At 40.8% G+C, this 22,052-nt stretch overlaps 1 protein-coding gene across 1 annotated transcript in view; it reads left to right on the forward strand.

The window, feature by feature from the left end:
* Positions 1-22,052, forward strand: part of LOC122561844 (USP6 N-terminal-like protein) — a 127,097-nt gene that overhangs the window by 84,346 nt on the left and 20,699 nt on the right. The window contains exons 6-7 of the mRNA XM_087999761.1: positions 5,334-5,441; positions 13,922-14,031. Coding sequence (XP_087855887.1) covers positions 5,334-5,441; positions 13,922-14,031 — 218 coding nt within the window. The remainder of the gene's footprint in view (positions 1-5,333; positions 5,442-13,921; positions 14,032-22,052) is intronic.

The following is a 22,052-nucleotide window of genomic DNA, read 5'->3' on the forward strand; positions in this document are numbered from 1 at the left end:
AACTTGAGGTTTATATTGCATCAGCAAGGCTGGTTTTCCTATTGTTTTCAAGGCAAGTTTATCTCTTTTTGCAGTCATTAGTCAAAAACAATTAATTTATTTTGTTCAGTCTGTAGCAATACATGTATATTCTTTTCTGCTGGACCAACATTGCTTCAGAGGTGCAGGTTCAACTGTCTGCTTATTTCACATTTTAATTAGCTAACCTTGAAATGTGGACAAATTTGCTAATGTTCATAGCAGCTTTGTGTAAAAACTTCCAGCTACATTTATGACCATGGTTATAGAATAATCTTTTTGAGGATTGATGATCATTTATTTTACCCACCTGCAAACTTAGGAGATTGCATTTGTTATAGCCCAGTTCAAGTCATTAGAATATCAGCACTCCCAAAATTCACGAGGTAAAAACAATGACTGCAGATGCTGGAAACCAGATTCTGGATCAGTGGTGCTGGAAGAGCACAGCAATTCAGGCAGCATCCGAGGACAGGCAAAATCGACGTTTCGGGCAAAAGCCCTTCATCAGGAATAAAGGCAGAGAGCCTGAAGAGTGGAGAGATAAGCTAGAGGAGGGTGGGGGTGGGGAGAGAGTGGCATAGAGTACAATAGGTCAGTGGGGAAGGAGATGAAGGTGATAGTTGAAACTTTATTGCTGGAACAGCACAGCAGGTCAGGCAGCATCCAGGGAACAGGAGATTCGACGTTTCGGGCACAGGCCCTTCTTCAGGAATCCTGAAGAAGGGCCTGTGCCCGAAACGTCAAATCTCCTGTTCCCTGGATGCTGCCTGACCTGCTGTGCTGTTCCAGCAATAAAGTTTCAACTTTGATCTCCAGCATCTGCAGACTTCACTTTCTCCCCGATGAAGGTGATAGGTCAGGGAGGAGAGGGTGGAGTGGATAGGTGGAAAAGGAGCTGGGCAGGTCGGACAAGTCCGGACAGGTCAGGGGATCGAGTTTCTGGAGGTTAGAAGCTAGGATGAGGTGGGGGAAGGGGAAATGAGGAAACTGTTGAAATCCACATTGATGCCCTGGGGTTGAAGTGTTCCGAGGCGGAAGATGAGGCGTTCTTCCTCCAGGCGTCTGGTGGTGAGGGAGCGGCGGTGGAGGAGGCACAGCACCTCCATATCCTCGGCAGAGTGGCAGGGGGAGTTGAAATGTTGAGCCACGGGGCGATTTGGTTGATTGGTGCGGGTGTCTCGGAGATGTTCCCTAAAGCGCTCTGCTAGGAGGCGCCCAGTCTCCCCAATGTAGAGGAGACCGCATCGGGAGCAACGGATACAATAGATGATATTAGTGGATGTGCAGGTAAAACTTTGATGGATGTGGAAAGCTCCTTTGGGGCCTTGGATAGAGGTGAGGGAGGAGGTGTGGGCGCAGGTTTTACAGTTCCTGCGGTGGCAGGGGAAAGTGCCAGGATGGGAGGGTGGGTCGTAGGGGGGCGTGGACCTGACCAGGTAGTCACGGAGGGAACGGTCTTTGCGGAAGGCGGAGAGGGGTGGGGAGGGAAATATATCCCTGGTGGTGGGGTCTGTTTGGAGGTGGCGGAAATGTCGGCGGATGATTTGGTTTATGCGAAGGTTGGTAGGGTGGAAGGTGAGCACCAGGGGCGTTCTGTCCTTGTTGCGGTTGGAGGGGTTGGGTCTGAGGGCGGAGGTGCGGGATGTGAATGAGATGCATTGGAGGGCATCTTTAACCACGTGGGAAGGGAAATTGCGGTCTCTAAAGAAGGAGGCCATCTGGTGTGTTCTATGGTGGAACCGCTCCTCCTGGGAGCAGATACGGCGGAGGCGGAGGAATTGGGAATACGGGATGGCATTTTTGCAAGAGGTAGGGTGGGAAGAGGTGTAATCCAGGTAGCTGTGGGAGTCGGTGGGTTTGTAGAAGATGTCAGTGTCAAGTCGGTCGTCACTGATGGAGATGGTGAGGTCCAGGAAGGGGAGGGAGGTGTCAGAGATGGTCCAGGTAAATTTAAGGTCAGGGTTCAGTTGACCTTTGGGTTAGCATGCTCATGTCAGTTAAAATAGTTTCTATTGAGAGCTATTACCAGTTTATAATTTTTAATTTACTGTTCACTCATTTACTATTTGTTCTCTCTCTCATTTTGGCATTTGATGTAGAACATTGTCAATAACTTTCAGGATGTCCAAGTTTGTAATATGGATCGTTACTTACACTGCCCAAGATGTCTTTCAAAACTTGACAAAAGTAAATAGTTGTTTGAGTACAACCTAACTTGCGTTCTTTCATGCTGTGTCATCCCTTGAAAAGAATATTTCAAGTATTCCCCCACCAGATTTCTCTCAGTAGTTTCAAACACTTTCTCCATAATAGAAGTAAACTTGCAGTAGTAGATTCACCCAGTAATAGAGGCAAATTAGAACAATCCAGACTGGAAAAACCTCCATACAACTAACATTGAGGCCAAAATACAAAGCTTTAGGAAGACTTGTGTGAAAAGCAGAGCTCAAAAATGAGCAAAATCTGAATTTTTCTTGAAACATATGGGCAAGAAATTATATCATGGTTACAGACATTCAATTATAATGATGATCGGTTTTGAAGTCGGTGCATTTGCCACCATAAAGATTTTGAAAATTAATGTGAAATCTGCAAATCATAAGAAACAAATATAGAGGATTTTGAGCCCATAATACTTTTCAACATGTAATTCATGAACTTAACTTGTAAATTAATGTTCTTAAATTTTCGATGTCTGGATAATCATTGTGCATAAAATCTAACTCTTGTATTTAAGAACAGTTCAGCGGAGTGCTTCATCAAAACGCAAGATGCAATAATATAGTCTCTACAAGCCCTGCTTCCAAAATGGTAATATGAAATGTTTAGGCAGATATGTCAAGTAAACAACTATTTTATTATGGAACAATAAAGTAGTATTCAAACAAGGTCTGCACAAATTGGAATTTCATTCGTGTTTTGGGTAACAAAAACACAACAGTCTTCACAGAGGAATGCTATATGCTATTTTTAAAAGTTAGTATGGCCCAATAGGTTTGAGCACCAAAACAAGATTAAAAAATAGGACAGCAGACATGGTGTTTCAGACTTTTACAAAGATATTTAATAGCTCTTTCAACAAACTTCTGTCTCAGTGAGGCAGAAAGATAGGTTTAGAAGAATTCATTGTTGGTGGCTAAACAAGCAAGTATGACATCAAATTTTTTTTAAAAAACTACAGCTCTTGTAAATTTTTAAGAAGCATTTTTAAGAGTCTATGGAACTGATAACAGAAAATCAGAAAGTAGAGGTATTGAGCATATATTTTGTGCCGGTCTTCAATGTAGGAGTCTTGGAAAACTTCTCAAAGATTATTGGAAATCAAGAAGTGAAGAGAAGCGAGGAATTTGAAACAGTTGCCATCACCAGGGAGTAAGTCCTGGGAATAGTATTAGACGTAAAGGCTGACAAGTCCCTAAGATCAGGTGGCTTACATCTAAAGAGTTTCAAAAGACGTGGCTGCAGGGATAGTGGTTGGATTTGTTATAAGATTCCACAGTTCCTTGCGTTTTAGAAGTATATCAATACTTTATAAAATAACAAGTAAAATACATGTTAAATTCAGTAAAGGAGAAAGGCAGGAAGTAGGAAACTATAGCCATCTTTCACAGGAAGGTTGCTAGAATCCATTATTAAGGAGGTTATAGGAGGATATTTGGAGAATGCAATCAAGCAGAGTCAACATGCTTTTATGAAAGGGAAGTAGTGTTCAACTAATTTATTACAATGCTTCTTTTTGAGGAAGTAGTAAGTAAGTTGGGTAATGAGTCTGTTGCTATGATGAATTTCAATTTCCAAAATGCACTTAGTAAGGCATGTATGATAAACAGATAAACTAAGACCACATAGTGTGTGGGATAACATGACATGGATTAAGGATTGTTTGGCTAAGAGGAAGCAAAGTAGTGATCAATGGGTTCCATTAGATTAGATTAGATTAGATTACTTACAGTGTGGAAACAGGCCCTTCGGCCCAACAAGTCCACACCGCCCCGCCGAAGCGCAACCCACCCATACCCCTACATTTACCCCTTACCTAACACTACGGGCAATTTAGCATGGCCAATTCACCTAACCTGCACATCTTTGGACTGTGGGAGGAAACTGGAGCACCCGGAGGAAACCCACGCAGACACGGGGAGAACGTGCAAACTCCACACAGTCAGTCGCCTGAGGCGCGAATTGAACCCAGGTCTCTGGCGCTGTGAGGTAGCAGTGCTAACTACTGTGCCACCGTGCCGTCCACTTAGTAATCCCTTTGGATTGCTAAGTGGAGTGCCACAAAAATTAGTGCTGGAGTCTCTGCTATTTCCAATTTACACCTTGGATAAAGGTACAAAATGTATAATAGCTAAATGCAAAGGTTAAGTGAGTGGACAAAAAAAATTGGCAAATGGAATTGAATGTGAACTTTAGCAAGAAGAAAATAAAATAGGGATTGTAGAACTCAGAACAGAGATCTGGCTGTCTTGGTGCGTGAATCATAGGAAGTTAGGTGCAGGCATCAGTGCAGTGTTCGTTGTAATTTTTCTTGATTCTGCATGGACCTAGAGGTCCATGTATGAAAGCCGAACCAATGCATTGAAACTTCAATTGATATGCGCGAAACTTCTTAGCAGTTGTGCAGCTTCACAGTTAAAGGTGTAATGTCTGTAGCAAGTGATTAGAAAGGCAAGTGGAGTGTTGTTTTAATTTTACAAGGGAAAGGGAATTCCACAATTCAGCAAGCTTTACTGCAACCCTACAGGGAATTGGAGAGACCATATCTGGAGTTGTGTATACAATTTCTGTTATAATTCTTGTAAGAAAAATGATATAATTCCATTGGACTTAGTTCAGAGAAGATTGTCTCAGCTTATACCTGAGAAGAAGGGCTTATCTCTTGAAGAAAGTTTCAACAGTTTGGACCTACACCCATTGGACTTTCCAAGAATGAGAGGTGGTGATGTTGAAACATATTCTGAGGGAACTTGATCAAATGGATGTTTTCACGTCTGGGGAGATGAGAACTAGGAGATGAAGTTTAAGGAAAGAAGTTCTCCCTTTTATGATAGCTGTGAGACTTTTGTTTTCGTAAGGGTTTTTAGTCTGTGGATTCCTCCAGAAGGTTCGATTAGACAGATTTTTGAAGAATACATTAAGGGTTATAGGAGGTATTCTGAAAGGTGCAGTTAAGACATAACTAGATCAGCCATGATCATATTAAATGGTGCAAGTTTGAAAGGCCAAATGGCCCACCCTGTTCTTAAGTCTTTTGAGTAATTTCGAATGTAGCTAATGGAAGCAATTTTTTAAAAACTTGTGATTCAAAGGTGGTACGGAGAATTTACAAGGGAATTCCCCTGCAACTAAGAGGAGAGGTCTGGTCTCTACTTCTAGAAATACAAAAAATTAAGTTGGAGAAGAAAGATCTGTACGATGTAAGTATATTTTTTTCCAATTCCTGATACTTTTAACATGATCCAGGACTTTGCTGATGTGACATTTTAGTTTCACATTTTGTTGAAAGCATTTTGTTAAAAGAAGGAGCAAAATTAATTTGACACACCTTACATTTATGTATCTTTAAGTATAAACATGTTAATAACGAGTTCAAAATGGCGCGTTATAGATTTACCAAGCTCGATTAATGATTTGTCACATGATACATTTTGTAAACAGACTTAATGCTAACGTAAACTTCTCTTCATTTAAACATTGACATATTAACATATTAACATTGTGAAGTGATTCATCACCAGATTCATTAGCCTTTTCTACAAAGTTTTCCAGATAATCATCATTGAACTACTTAGGATATCAGCTATAGTGGGATTTAGTTATGTCCCCTTTAATCCCAAATGCATGACCACCGGCATCAAGGAAACTCTAAAGTTACTATGAGTCCTTTTTCAGGAAAAAATTAGAGAAGATGGGAAATGACACCAACAGATGCGAACTTGAAGGATGTTTTTTGTTGAAGAAAAGAGAATCTTGTCATGGCCTGCTGACCTCCTTTCATCATGATTGCAGTAGTGACAGCATTGAGATCTTTAAATCAGGCTTTAATTTAGATGAAAGCTGAATCAAAGTAACTTGAGCTTCCAGGGTTTAGGAGGAAGTTAAAGATACTGATTTCTGGAACTTTCTCAGGCTCCCAGAAAATAATTTACTCAGATCTGTGCAACATGATCTGCTGTAAGGTTTTTCCATTTTCAGGAGAGCAAGATATTTCATTTTGTGTCATGGAGATTTTGTCCTTCAACTGATGTACCTAGGTGTGTACGGAAACAGCAACTATTCCAGAGCCATTGACCGTAAGACCATGAGATGTAGGAGCAGAAGGAGGCCATTGTGCACATCAGATCTTCTCAATTTTTCAGATCTGATAATCCTCAACACTACTTTCCTACCTTATTCTCATTACATGTAACTCCCTGACTGATTAAAAATCTGTCTATCTCCACCTTGAATATGTGTAATAATCCAAATTTAGCAGTCCTCTCAGTATATGATTTAACAAATTGTCTACCTCTGAGAGAAAAAAATCCTCCTCACTTATATCTTCTATGAGTGACCTTCTTTTACAGTGAAATTATGCCTTCTGATCCTAGACTCTCCAATGTGAGTCTACAGCCTCTGCATCTACGTTGTTACATCCCCGAAGAATCTTTAATGTTTCAGTAAGGTTTCCTCTCATTCTACTAAACTCTAGTGAGTACTAGCCCAACCTGTCCTCATAAGAAAATCTCTCCATATCCAGGATTAACCTAGTGAATCAATTCTGACTGTCTCCAATACCAGTACATTTTTTCAGTGGATAAAGGGCCCAATACTTTGCAAAGTATTCCAGCTATAGTCCAGCTAGTGCCTTGTAAAGTTGTAGGCAGAACTCCCTACTTTTATGCTCAATTCATTTTGAGCTAAAGGCTAACATTCTATTTTTCTTCCCGACTACCTGTTGATCTTGGATGCTGTCCTTTTGTGATTTATTCAGAAGGGCCCCCAGACTCCTCTGTGCTGCAGTTTTGGGTAGTATTTTCGTTCTTAATATTCAGCTGCTCTGTTTTTCCTGCCAAAGTGAACTCATCACATTTTCCCACATTATACCCCATCTGCCAAGTTTTTCTCCACTCTCCGAACATGCCCATACCCTTGTGTTGACTAATTTTGTCACCTCACTACTTGCTTTCCCACCTATTGTTGTATTGTCTAGCAATAGTACATTCACTTCCCTCATCCAAGTCATAATATATTTTGTAAACCGTATTAAATAAAAAATAATTGTGACCGCAGCACTGAATATTGTAGCAGCTAGTTGCAATCTTGCCATCCTGAAAATGCCCTCATTATCTCAACTCTTATGTTTTTGTTAGCTAACACTCGATACAAGTAGACTGATATGTAAGACCATAATACATAGGAGTGGAAGTATGGCCATTCAGTGCATCGAGTTCACTCCGAAATTCAATCATGGCTAATGGGCATTTCCCGCACTTACCCGCACCCTCCCCGTATCCCTTGATTCCTTGCGAGATCAAGAATTTATTAATCTCTGCCTTGAAGACATTTAACACCTCCACTGCGCTCCGTGGCAATGAATTCTGCAAGCTCACCATTTTCTGGCTGAAGAAATGTCTCTTCATTTCCGTTTTTAATTGACTCCCACCCTCTAAGTGTGCCAATATGTCCTAGTATCCTTGTCTAACAGAAACAAATTTCCAGCATCCACCCTTTGTAAGCCATGCATTATTTTGTAAGTTTCTATTAGATCTCCCCTCAACTTTCTATACTCTAATGAGTACAATCCCAGGATCCTCAGCCGTTCATCGCATGTTAGGTCTACCATTCCAGGGATTATCCATGTGAATCTCCGCTGGACACGTTCCAGTGACAATATGTCCTTCCTGAGGTCTGGGGCCCAGATTTGGATACAGTATTCTGAATGGGGCCAAACTAGTGTTTTATAAGTCTCAGTAGCACATTGTTGCTTTTACATTCCAACCCTCTTGAGATAAATGAGAACATTACATTTGCTTTCTTAATCACTGACTCAACCTGCAAGTCAACCTTTAGAGAATCCTGTACTAACACTCCCCGATTCCTTTGTACTTTGGCTTTATGAATTTTCTCACCATTTAGAAAATAGTCCATGCCTGCCTCTCTTCATTTTTTTTCCAAAGTGCAATACCTCGCATTTGCTCACGTCGAATTTTATCAGCCATTTCTTGGACCACTCTCCTAAACTGTCTAAATCTTTGTGCAGCCTCCCCACCTTCTCAGAATTACCTGCCTGTCTACCTAACTTCATATCATTGGCGAACTTCACCAGAATGCCTCCAGTCCCTTCATCCAGTTATAATATGTAAAGTGAACAGCTGCGGTCCCAACACTCTGCCTTCTGTCAGACAGCCAATCCTCAATCCATGCCAGTAGCTCACCTCGAACACTATGGGCCCTCACCTTACTCAGCAGCCTCCCGTGTGGCACCTTATCAAAGGCCTTTTGGATGTCTAGGTAGATAACATACATTGGGTTTCCCTGGTCTAGCCTACTTGTTACCTCTTCAAAGAACTCTAACAGGCTTGTCAGGCATGACTTCCCCTTACCAAATCCATGTTAACTTGTTCTAATCTGACCCTGCACTTCCAAGAATTTAGAAATCTCACCCCTAACGATGGATTCTAGAATTTTACCTACAACTGAGGTCATGCTAATCGGCCTATAATTTTCCATCTTTTGTCTTGATCCTTTCCTGAACAAGGGAGTTACAACAGCGATTTTCTAATCATCTGGGACCTTCCCTGACTCCAGTGATTTTTGAAAGATTACAAACAACGCTTCGGCTATTTCTTCAGCCACCTCCCTCAGAACTGTAGCCCATCCAGGCCGGGAGATTTATCAATTTTTAGACCTTTTAGCTTTTCTAGCACTTTTTCTTTTGTAATGGCTACCATACTCAATTCTGCACCTTGACTCACCTTAATTGTTGGGATATTACTCGTGTCTTTCACTGTGAAGGCAAAGTGAGACACTGAGACAAAGTATTTATTAAGTTCTTCAGCTATTTCCTTATTTCCCATCACGAGCCTTCCTGCATCAATTTGAAGCGGCCCAATCTCTACTTTGCCTCTCGTTTGTTTCTTATGTAACTTCTACTGTCATTTCTAATATTACTGGCTAGCTTACCTTCGTATTTGATTTTCTCCTTCCTTATTTCTCTCTTTGATCTCCTCTGTTTGCTTCTGTAGTCTTCCCAATCTTCTTCTTTTCTAGTGCTCTTTATAGGCTCTCTCTTTTTCTATGATACATTGCCTGACTTGTTTTGTCAGCCATGGTTGTCTAATCCTGAACCACCCCTCTGCAACCCTGGATAATCTTTCTTGTCTTTGGGACGAACCTCTGTACTGTATCCTTAATTACACCCAAAAACTCCTGCCATTGTTGCTGTACCATCTTTCCACTAGGCTCTGCTTTCAGTCGATTTTCGACAGTTCCTGTCTCATGCCCCTGTAATTACCTTTATTTAACAGGGACACCATTACATCCGGTTTTGCCTTCTCTTTTTCAAACTGCAGACTGAACTTTACCATATTATGATCGCTCCCTCCTATGTGTTCCCTTAGTTTAAGATCTATTATAAAGTCTGGCTCATTACGTAGTGCTATCTTATCAAATGCCTTTTGGATATATTACTGTTACCCCTAGTTGCCTTTTATCCATCCTGCCTGTCACCTCTGATAAAATTGTCAGGCATAATTCCCGCTTCATAGAGTCATACTGGCTCTGCCTGATTATATTATTTCTAAAGGCTGTGCTATTCCATCCTTTAAAATAAACTCTAGTATTTTTCCCAAGGACATATGTTAAGTTCACTGGCTTGTAGCTACCTGTGCCTTTTTTTTTTTAAGTCTTTCTTCCTTTTTGAAAAAGTGTGTGATATATTGGCAAATTTCAAGGACTTTTCTCAAATCTCAAGATTCTTGGAAGACTATCACCAATGCATTCACTCTCTCTGCAGTTAATTCTTTTAAACTCCGAGGGATACATCCCATCAGGTCCAGGGAACATATTGGTCTTTCATTCTGTTACTTTACTTCTAGCAATAGTTATTGTAAACATCTGCTCTGCACAGCCCCGATTAAAAATAGACCAGTCAATATTGTGATTGGTAACAATAGAAAGATATGTCTGCAGTATGTTTTCTTGTAAATCTCTAGGTAAAAGGAGATGCTGAACATTAGCTATTTGCAGTCTTTGAATATTAGCTATTTGCAGGAAACTTCTTCTCTCCCTTTGTTACAGGAAATGTAGATGAGTTCAGAAGATTAGTGACTAGATCAGCTGAACAAATCCCTATCTTAATTAACAAATACAAATTGCTGGAAAAACTGTGGGGAAAAGCTTTCTCACCACAGATTCTGCCAGACCCAATGAGTTTCTCCAATTTCTGTTTTTGTTTCAGACTCCAGTGTTTGCAGTGCTTTGTTTTATTATTCCCTATCTTAATTGTTTAGTTAATTAACCAAAACTCTTATTTTATATGGCTTCAATTAAAAATGACAGATTACAGTAATAATATCTTATTTTAAGTGTACCACAGGTATGTAGAAGCTGTTGCTTAAGTACAACGAGTTATGAGGAGTGATAAAACAGTATCATTAGTTTTGGCTCCTAAACTTTGAACCTTGGACTAAAATTATTTTTTAAGGTATTCTGAATATTTTTAGTTTTGAAATTTTTATAAAGCTTGTGAGCTAGAAACAGTTATCACCACTCTTATTCAACTACTTAATTGCACTGAATGAGGTGAAGATTTTCATGACAAAATGTTGAGCATGCAGTTCTGTCTTAAAAATTGTAATATTTTTAATTTCTGCTCTTTTACAGTTTTGATGTAATTAGTCAGCATTTATAATTTTTGCAGTGACAGGCATTGTAATGGCAGTCTATGTTGGAATGCTGCATTGTGCCTAATGTTCACTTGATATTTCATACTTTTTTTTAACAATTCAGCAAAGTACAATCAAGTGTTCAGAATTTTGTGTTAAACTGCGTAATTTATTTTCAAGAGAATCTATTACAGTGCCATCTAGTAGCAAGATTGCAGTACTACACTAATAACAAATGCTGTGCAATAAGAAAGATTTTGTCCATCTGGACCACAAGTTCCTGGTTTTACATTAAATTAGATTCCCTACAGTGTGGAAACAGGCCCTTCAGACCAACGAGTCCACACCGACCCTCTGAAGAGTAACCCACCCAGACCCATTTCCCTCTGACTAATCTACCTAACACTATGGGCAATGTAGCATGGTCAATTCACCTAACCTGCACGTCTTTGGACTGTGGGAGGAAACTGAAGCTCCTGGAGGAAACCCACACAGACACGGGGAGAATGTGCAAACTCCACACAGACAGTCACCCGAGGCTTGAATCAAACCTGGGTCCCTGGCGCTGTGAGGCAATATGCTGCCCCTCTGAAGAAGAAGCATTATTGATCACTGAAATAAAATCCCAAATAAAAGCAAAATCCTCATGCTGGAAATCTGAAACCAAGCACAGAAAATACTGAAGAAATCTCATACCCTACTCCATGCAAGAATTACATTAAACTCTCCCAGTTTTTCCATGTACGTTACATCTGTTCTGATGATTCAACCTTACTCCCTAGTGTTGCTGACTTGACCTCCTTTTCCCTCAAATGAAGATTCCCCCCCACTGTGGTTGATGTGGTCCTCAGCTATATCCAACCCATTTCCTGTACTTCTGCTTTTGCCCCTTGTCTCCCTCAGAACAATGATAGGGTTCCCCTTGTCCTCACTTTCCACAGCATTGTTCTCCACATTCAAAAGAAGCTTCCTCAACCTTTTCTGTCACATCCAGCAGGCTGTCACCACCAAACACATCTTCACCTCCTCACAGCTATCAGTATTCCACAAGGACCAATGCCTCTGTGACACTCTAGTCAATTCTTCCACTACTCCAAACAGTTCCTCGCTCCCCTACGGCACTTTTCCATGCAATCATGAAGTTGGAACACTTTTACATCCTCCCTCCTCACTGTCCAAGGCACCTACCAAGTGAAGCAGTATTTTGCTTGTTTGTTCAATTTAGTCTGCTGTATTTGCTGTTCACAATGTAGTCTCTGGCCTGAAATATCGATTTTCCTGCTTCTCGGATGCAGGCTGACTTGTTGTGCTTTTCCAGCAACATACGCTCAACTCTGATCTCAAGCATCTGCAGACCTCACTGTCTCCTTTACATTGGCAACACTAAATGCAGAGTGAGTGACCACTTTGCAAAGCATCTCTGTATGACCTTCCAATTGCCATTTTCAGTAAACCACTTTGCTCTCATGCTAACATTCTGTCCTGGACCTGCTGCAATTTTCCTACTAAGTATAAAACAAATTTGAGGAGCGATGCCTACTTTTCCATTGGGAACTTTGCACCCTGGAGGACTTGATGTTGAATTCCACAACCTCAAAGTTTGACCATTTGATGTCTGTTCTCTGTCTTGTGGGTGGCATGGCAGTTCAGTGATTAGTTTTGTTGCCTCACAACACCAAGGACCTGGGTTTAGTTCCAGCCTTGGATGACTGCTTGCAGTTTGCATCTTCTACCTGTGTCTGCAGAATAATAAGAATGTGCAGGCTAGATGGAATAGCCATGAGTAATGTAGGTTTATGGGGATATGGTGGGGAATTTTGGTCTGTATGGGATGCTCTTTGGAGAGTCTGTGCGGACTCAGTGTCTCTGTGACACCCTGGTCCGCTTTTCCACAGCTCCAAACAGGTCCTCACTTCCCGATGATACTTTCCCATGCAATCACTGTATGGCTTCTAGGAACTCTTCTCCTCCACCCCCCCCCCCTCCCCCCACCCTGCCCCCCAAGCCATTGTTTACTTTGCTATCATTTGGGATGACCCATTTATTCCCCCTCTCAGCTTTATTTACATTCACTTTACATTTCTGTTTTTCACTGCTATTAACAACCTTGCCCTGGGCCATTCTACCATCTGTATCTCTTGCTCCTCCTCTGCCCCTGTGAATATATATGTGTCCGAAGAAATCATTCTGGACTCAAAAATGTAGCTTTGTTTCTCTCACCACAGATGCTGCCAGATCTACTGAATTTCTCCAGCATTTTCTGTTTGTTTTTGAAATAACATCGTTTGATTGCAAGATAATCGAATACTTTATAAACTGTGCAGTCACTCAACAGTCAAGTAAACAGCATGTTGTTTTGGTGAATTAAAATGGGCTATGAATGCCAGATTTGATCAATGATCCGTTTAGCACCTCTCAATCAGGAGTGCATTTCTAAGCTTCTACTGTTTGTTTTTGATATCCTGTACTGGGGAAACAACTGGTATTCCTGCTTCTGATTTCTGTGCATTGACTTCTATTGCTAAGTCCTGTTTGGGTGTTGACTGAAGACCAATTTCGGTTGCATCTACTTTCTTCACTCTTTCTTCTGTTTCCCTTCTCTCAACGCCCCCCCCCCCACCCAAACCACCAGCAAAACCTCCACTGATTGCCAGCAATTAAAAGCTCACAGCTGAAGTGAGGGACGATGGATGCTTGTGTAATGTAGAATGAATCTATACTCATTATATACATTGGTAAAAGGCCACCAATGGGAAAGGATAAAAATTGCAATGTAGTTTGTTATACTTCTTAAGAAACTATGAATACTTTTAAAATGAATAAATAGACCTAAACTAAAGGTGAGGATTGTACAACATGTGATTTTTAACTTTGATTTAAAATGTTTTGGTGGTGACAGACAAAATATGATTCGGAATAATTTGTAGAATTTGATTGAGTACTTCAGCATTATGTTTTGTTATCAACAGAAACTGTCACTGACAAAACTAAGTTTCTTGTTCTCTTCTGACTTGCATTTAAAAATTCAGAAACTGAAAAGCAGAGCTCGAACAGTATCTCCAGACATCAGGCAGATTGATCTGGATGTGAATCGTACATACAGGGACCATATCATGTTCAGGGAAAGATATGGAGTGAAGTAAGGACAGTTTTTGTATTAATTCCTGAATGTTTCTATGTTCTATTTGCATGAGTAACCTTTTTGTAGTTTTTCTTTCACCTACAAAGTTTTCCCATGCAAATCTCCTCCTTTTCATGCTTCCATCAAATAGTTGCAAAGGTATACAGAAGATATAGTGATTGACTAATTCTGCTTTACCCCTCCCTTAATGAAGCTTGGCTAACTGTTATGCAGATCTTCACAACAGTATGGCCTGATGCGAAGGAAAATTCATGTTCATAGTTTATCTTGTTACCATAAACGATGGTGTCTTCAAATTCTAATGAGCTGCCTGTCTGCCATTTTGATTTCTTTAAAAAAATCAAATGGTTACATTGAAACATTATTAGCTTAATCTCATTTTAACTAGTCACACCCATGTTTGATTTTGTGTGTTACAAATATTTCTGTTTGTAGAGTAATTACTCATGGATTCGTAGGGTGCAGTGGGAATCTGGGTAGGTAAAGGAACCTTTACAAGGATGATGAATTGACATTAACATTTGCATTTGGGAACCCTGCAATATAATTGCTTCAACTATGCTTAATTTAGTTCAATTTCCTTGTTGGGTTCATTTCTTGTAAGATTATATTTGTAATGTTGTCAGCAATCAGAAAGCAAGATACATAACTGGTTTGATGATGATTCTATGTTATGGCGTTTATTTTAATGCATGACTAAATCTTTTTAAATGTTGTGGATGTGATGCTTGGCTGAAGGTTGCACCTGTAAGAATTAATATGTAAGCAATTAGGATTGCATTCTCACAACTGAACGCTTTGTATTTTGCTTTTTATGTTGTATTGACTGTACAAGTGTACACAGCACACATTAGCAGTCATCTTAAATATTGAAATTAAATATTTTTATGCTGTGCATGTCTTTACTCTCTGCTGAAAAATATCCTTCACTTTGTTTGAAATATTGGTGATAAAATCTTCATTTGTATTATTTATTCCTGGTACTGAAAAGGTGTCTGTAAGTTTGATATAATTGGGTGAATTTTTTTTTAAACTTTCAAAGCAGTAAGCAGAGGCAATTGCTAAAGGTTGATAAAAATCCTTTGATTTAAAGTTCTTATTTTTATTTGAGGAACTTCCCATCTGCTGATTTTATATCAAAGTCATGGCATACAAAATACCAGAAGAATTGCTTTAATAATGCAATTTAAACACTGAACTCGAGAAGCAAAATATTTTTCTCTACTTTGTTCCTGCATGCCCTGACTCTTTGACTTGCCCCCTTTCCCAACGATGCCAGACTTAGACTGATCTCTTTTCTCCCTGTTTCTCCACCCTCCACCTTCCCAGACACAGTCTGGATGTGACCATAGAAGGTTTGGTTAGTAGTTTTGTAGGTGACTCCAAAATTGGAGATGTAGTGGATAGTGAAGAAGGTTACTTCAAAGTAAAGCGGGATCTTGATCAGATGGGTGAATGTGTTGAGGAGTGGCAGATGGAGTTTAAGTTAGACAAATGTGAGGTGCTGCATTTTGGAAAGGCAAATTAGGGCAGGACCTATACATTTAATGATAAGGTCCTGGGGAGTGTTGCTGAACAAAGAGATCTTGAACTTAATGAGTTTTGAGAAGATTTGTAGCTCAAGTTGAGATTCTGGATTTAAGTTTGCTCTCTGAGCTGGAAGGTTTGTTTTCAGATATTTCATCACTATGCTAGGCAACATCATCAGTGAGCCTCTAGTGAAGCACTCGTGTCACCACCTGCTTTCTATTTGTGTGTTTAGGTTTCCTTGATTTGGTGGTGTCATTTCCTGTTCTTTTTCTCAGAAGGTGGTAAGTGGGGTCCAAGTCGATGTGTTTGTTGGTAGTCAAAAACCACATTGACTTGGGTCCCATTTACCACCCTATGAGAAAAAGAACAGGAAATGACAGCACCAATCCTAGGAAACCCAAACACACAAATAGAAAGCAGGTGGTGACACCAGTGGTTCACCAGAGGCTCACTGATGATGATGCCTAGTATGGTGACAAAATGTCTGAAAACGAGCCTTCCTGCTCAGCGAGCAAGTTTACATCCAGACTTTGTACTGTATGTTCTTAGTTCTTTGAAAATGGAGTCACAGATGGATAGGATAGTGAAGATGAGATTTGGTAAGCTTGTCTATATTGGTCAGTGCATTGAATCTAGAAGATGGGAGGTCATGTTGCAGCTGTACAGAGCATCGATTAGGGCATGATTGGATTACTATATGCAATTCTGGTCTCCCTGCTATAGGAAGAATGGTGTGAAACTCGAAAGGGTTCAGAAAAGATAACCAGGATGTTGCCAGGGTTGGGAGGGTTTGAGCTATAGGGAGAGGCTGAATAGGTTGGGGCTGTTTTCCCTGGACCATTGAAGGCTGAGGGGTGACTTTATATAGGTTTATAAAATCCTGAGGGGCGTGAATAAGCTGAATAGACAAGGTCTTTTCGCTGGGGTTGGGGTAATCCAAAACTAGAGGGCATGGGTTTAAGGGGAGAGGAGAAAGATATTTAAAAGGGACCTAAGGGACAACTTTTTTTTCACAAAGAGGGTGGTGCGTATCTGCAACGGGCTGCCATAGGAAGTGGCGGAGGCTAGTACAGTTACAACATTTAAAAGTCATCTGCATGGATACATGAATAGGAAAGGTTTAGAGGGATATAGGCCTAATGCTGGCAAATGGGACTAGATTAATTTAGGATATCTGGTCAACATAGACGCATTGGACCAAAGGGTGTGTTTTTATGCTGTACAGCTCTGTGACTCTATTGAGTTACTGCTTAATATGTTTTTCTTCACTCCACATTGTGTCCCTGCAACTTTGAGTGGTGTTTGTGAGATTACTTAATATGTCAGTCACAGTCAAACATGAGGTTTACAATGAGAATGTGATACTTAATGCCACTTATGCCACGGGTTCCCAAACTGTGGGTCACAACCCCTGGTGGGATAATAGGATGTATGATTGGTGTTGCCATTTCTGTGGCAGCAGTGGCGACACGGAATCAAATTTGACAGCCCTTGAGGTGATTTAACTGTACACTTTTTATTTGCCTGTGGGCCAGACTTCATCTGGTGAACATGAGGTCAAAATCAGTGATATCAACAGAGCCTGCAAGCTAGTTGGTGCCTTTGATTTTTATACTTGTAATTCTGTTCTTTGAACTCCCAAAGTTTGCAACAACTTCTCCTCATACCCTTCTCCCAGCTTTCTCTGGAGTGGTGCCAAATATGAAGCAGCAAAATGGGGTCGCAACAGAACATTTGGGCAGCTGTGCCTTGTGCTGTGTGTAAGCGAGAGTTTTATGGTACATGATGTGAAGAAGAATGCCCTGTTTGGAGATGGAGGTAGGGTGGGGGAAGAGGAGAAGATTTGCAATTCCCCTTCCAAACATCTCCAGCAGTCCTGAGGAACACATCTGCAAATAATTTGGCAACTAGTTGAGCAAGTTCTGCCTGACCCCTCAAAAATTCATTGACCTTCATATTGAGTGGCAAATCAGTCATAATAGGCATATATTATGTTAGATCTTAGATTGTTCAGCATTTCCTTTTGAAATAGTTTGTTAACATTCTGATTTTTTTTTAAAAACTAAATTCATTTTAAGTCAGAATTTGCAGCAAAATGCAATGGGTTTGCAATAAGCATTTTCTAATAAAGATTAATATCCCTATAAATATTACTTGTGAAGTTGAATTTAGTTTTAGAATGTCAAAAATCATGAACACCTTCACCCAGCCCTGTTGCCCATTCCAGCAATATTTCAAGAAAAAACTGCATTTCAGGACACAAGCATTTATCATCCACTTGCGACAATTGATGCAGAATAGTCAGTAAACTACACTTTGGAATTTCTGAAACACCTGTTCTTACAGGTACAAGAATTGTGGATTATAATGAAACCAGCTGATTTTAATATTGGACAAGTCCGATCCCAGAGTGAAATTTGATTTGTTAAATCCCCCCTTTGTTTTCTTTCAACCTTGTTGATCAGGTACAGAACACATTCACAATAGGCTTCCAAAGTACTTCTAACACAAGGAATAAAATGTTTAATAAACATGATTTTTAAAAAAAAATTATGCTGTATTGAATTAGACAAAAACAATTGGAAAGATTTCATTGTAGACGTTTCTGAGGATTCATTCATGCTATTCCTTTGAACCCTGCGATACCCTTAGAAACACCCAAATCTCAATGAAAAATTTGCACACTAAGGCTCCTTACTCAGGCTGGAATAGCTGCCATCACTTTCCTTTAATTAATTTCTATGTGGTCAGTAGATTTTGTTTTTCGCTTCAGCTAGTATCTCTCCCCAAACATGTAAATCAAACTGCAAATTAAGCTTACTGTAACTTTTAATTTCAGAGCAGCTGCATAATTTCCCTAAACCCCATGTTGAGCAGATCTTCACTGTAGCTGGTGATATTCAGGTGGGTTTAAACTAGCTCAGCAAGGGGATGGGAACCTGAGGTGCAGTTGCAGTGCACAGGAGGATGAAAGATAGTGACAGGATTTCACAGTCACAGGAATGTGCTGGCAGACAGCAAGCTGGTTTGAAGTGCGTCTACTTCAATGCCAGAAGTATCCGAAATAAGGTAGGTGAACTTGCAGCATGGATAGGTACCTGGGACTTCGATGTTGTGGCCATTTTGGGGACATGGCTAGAGCAGGGTGAGGAATGGATGTTGCAGGTTCAAGGGTTTAGATCGTTCATTAAGAACAGGCAAGGCGGTAAAAGAGGGGGAGGTGTGGCCTTGTTAGTCAAGGGTAGTATAACAGTGGCTGAAAGAACTTTTGACGAGGACTCGTCTACTGAGGTAGTGTGGGCTGAGGTTAGAAACAGGAGAGGAGAGGTCACATTGCTGGGAGTTTTTTTTATAGGCCTCCGTGAGTTCCAGGAAGGGGATTGGCAAAATTATTCTGGGTAGGAGTGAAAGGAACAGGGTGGTCATTATGAGGGAGTTTAACTTCCCCAACCTTGACTGGAAATGTTATAACTCTAATAAGTCGGATGGATCCGTTTTTGTCCAATGTGTACAGGAGGGTTTCCTGACACAGTATGTCAAAGGGTCAACAAGAGGGGAGGCCACACTGGATCTGGTGCTTGGTAATGAACAGGCCAGGAGTTTGATTTAGTTGTAGGTGAGCACTTTGGAGAAAGTGATCATAATTCAGTTATGTTTAGTTTAGCGATGGAAAGGAATAGGTACATTCCACAGGCCAAGAGTTATCGATGTGGCAAGGGCAATTATAATGCGATTAGGCAAGAATTAGGATGCTTAGAATGAGGTAGCAAAATTCAAGGGATGCAGACAATGGAAATGTAGAGCTGATTTAAGGAACAGATGCTGCGTATCCTTGATCGTTGTGCCCCTGTTGGGTAGGGAGGAAGTGATAACGTAAGGGAACCGTGGTTGACTATAAAAATCGCATCTCTTGTTAAGCAGACGAAGAATGCTTACGTGTTGATGAGGCAAGATGGTTCAGATGAGACAATGGAGAGTTACAGATCAGCTAGGAAGGATTTAAAGAGAGAGTTAAGAAGAGCAAAGAGAGGACACAAGCAGTCTTTAGCAAATAGAATAAAGGAGAACCCTAAAGCTTTATATAGGTATGTGAGGAATAAAAGGATGAGTCGGGTAGGAGTAGGGCCAGTAAAAGACAGAAGTGGGAAGTTAAGTGTGGACCCCGTGGAGATCAGAGAGGTGCTAACCGAACATTTCTCATCAATTTTCACTCAGAAGAAGGAGAATATTGTAGAGGAGAAGAATGAGATACAAGATATTTGACTAGAAAGGACCGAGGTTAGTTACGAACAGGTGTTATCAATTCTAGAAGGAGTGAAAATAGACAAGTCCCCTGGGCCAGATGGGATTTTTCCGCGGATTCTCTGGGAAGCCAGGGAGGAGATGCAAGAGCCTTTGGCTGTGATATTTGAGTCGTAATTGTCTACAGATTTAGTATCAGAGGACTGGAGGATTGTGCCCTTGTTCAAGAAGGACAGTGGAGATGATCCAGGTAATTATAGACCAATGAGCCTTACTTCTATTGTAGGAAAGGTTTTGGAAAGGATTATAAGAAATAAGGTTTATAAGCAAGCAACAATTTGATTTCAGATAGTCAGCATGGTTTCATCAAGGGCAGGTTGTGTGTCTCAAATCTCATCGAGTTTTTTGAGAAGGTGACCAAGCATGTAGATGAGGGTAGGGCAATTGACATGGTATACTTGGACTTCAGTAAAGCCTTTGATAAGGTTCCACCTGGTAGGCTGTTGGAGAAAATGCAGAAGCATGGGATTGAGGGCGATTTAGCAGTTTGGATTAGAAACTGGCTTTCTGAAAGAAGGCAGTGAGTGGTGGTTGATGGAAAATATTCAACCTGGAGTCCAATTACTAGTGGTGTGCCAGAAGGATCTGTTTTGAGACAGATCAGCTCTGCAAGCCTCAACCCTTAGACTGAAGCTGGGAATTGTAGTCTCCATTTAGAAGGAACTTTATTGCAAACAGGGGGGGGGAGAATCTTGGGGAGAACTGGAATTTCGCATTTGTCATTTTTATAAATAACTTAGATGCAGTCATAGGTGGATGGATTAGTAAATTTGTTGGTGCACGGTGGCTCAGTGGTTAGCACTGCTGCCTCACAGCACTAGGGACTTAGGTTCGATTCCGGCCTCCGGCAACTGTCTGCGTGGGTTTCCTCCAGGTGCTCCGGTTTCCTCTCACTGTCCAAAGGTGTGCAGGTTAGGTAAATTGGCTATTCTAAATTGCGCATAGTGTTAGCTGCATTAGTCAGAGGGAAATGGGTCTGGGTGGATTACTCTTCGGAGGGTAAATGTGGACTTGTTGGGCCGAAGGGCCTGTTTCCATACTGTAGGGAATCTAATCACTAAAGTCAGTAGAGCAGTGGACAGTCTGGAAGAATGTTACAGGTTGCAGGGGGACTTGGATAAACTGCAGAATTGGGCTGAGAGGTGGCAAATGGAGTTCAATGCAGCTAAATGTGAGGTGATGCACATTGGGAAGAGCAACAGGAAGGCAGAGTATTGGGTCAATGGAAAGATTCTTGGTAGTGTGGATGTGCAGAGAGATCTTGGATTCCATGTACATAGATCCCTGAAAGTTTCTACCCAGGTTGATAGTCTGTTAAGAAGGCATACGGTGTGTTAGGTTTCATTGGTAGAGGGATTGAGTTATGGAGCCACAATATCATGCTGCAACTATACAAAACGCTAGTGCGGCCGCACTTGGAATATTGTGCACGTTTCTGGTCGCCATATTTTGGGAAGGATGTGGGAGCATTGGAAAAGGTGTAGAGGAGATTTACCAGGATGTTGCCTGGTCTGGAGGGAAGGTCTAATGAGGAAAGGCTGAGACACTTGGGTCTGTTCTCATTGGAAAGTAGAAGGCTAAGAGGGGATTTGATAGAGACATACAAGATGATCAAAGGATTAGATAGGGTAGACAGTGAAAGTCTTTTTCCTAGGATGACGCTGTCAGTTTGTACGAGTGGGCATAGCTACAAATTGAGGGGTGATAGATTTAAGACAGATATCATAGGCAGGTTCTTTCCTCAGAGTGGTAAGGGCTTGGAATGCCCTACCTGCCAATGTAGTTAACTCAGCCACATTAGGGAGATTTAAACAATCCTTGGATAAGCACATGGATGACGATGGGATAGTGTAGGGGGATGAGCTGAGAATAGTTAATAGGTCGGCGCAACATGAAGGGCCTTTTCTGCGCTATATTGTTCTGTGTTCTATTCTTCTATATACCTCGTACAGACTGTCTTTCTGGCATTGTTCTCTATTTCTCTGCATGTCATTGGATCTCTGTCATTAAGCGATAGCAGTGTTTTTTGCTGTACCTTTTATTACTGCACTGAATTGTTCTTTTTAAAATGTGTGTAACCAAAATAAGCTTCCAGATCTCTTTGCACTAAGCCACGAGAACACTCAGAAATGAAACAAAACCATGTCACCGTTTCTTAATACAAGAGATCAAATATAAATTCACTT

Source organism: Chiloscyllium plagiosum, unplaced genomic scaffold (assembly GCF_037043375.1).
Source record: "Chiloscyllium plagiosum isolate Xiang-an unplaced genomic scaffold, Cpla_swu_hap1 HiC_scaffold_23, whole genome shotgun sequence".
Taxonomy (NCBI): domain Eukaryota; kingdom Metazoa; phylum Chordata; class Chondrichthyes; order Orectolobiformes; family Hemiscylliidae; genus Chiloscyllium; species Chiloscyllium plagiosum.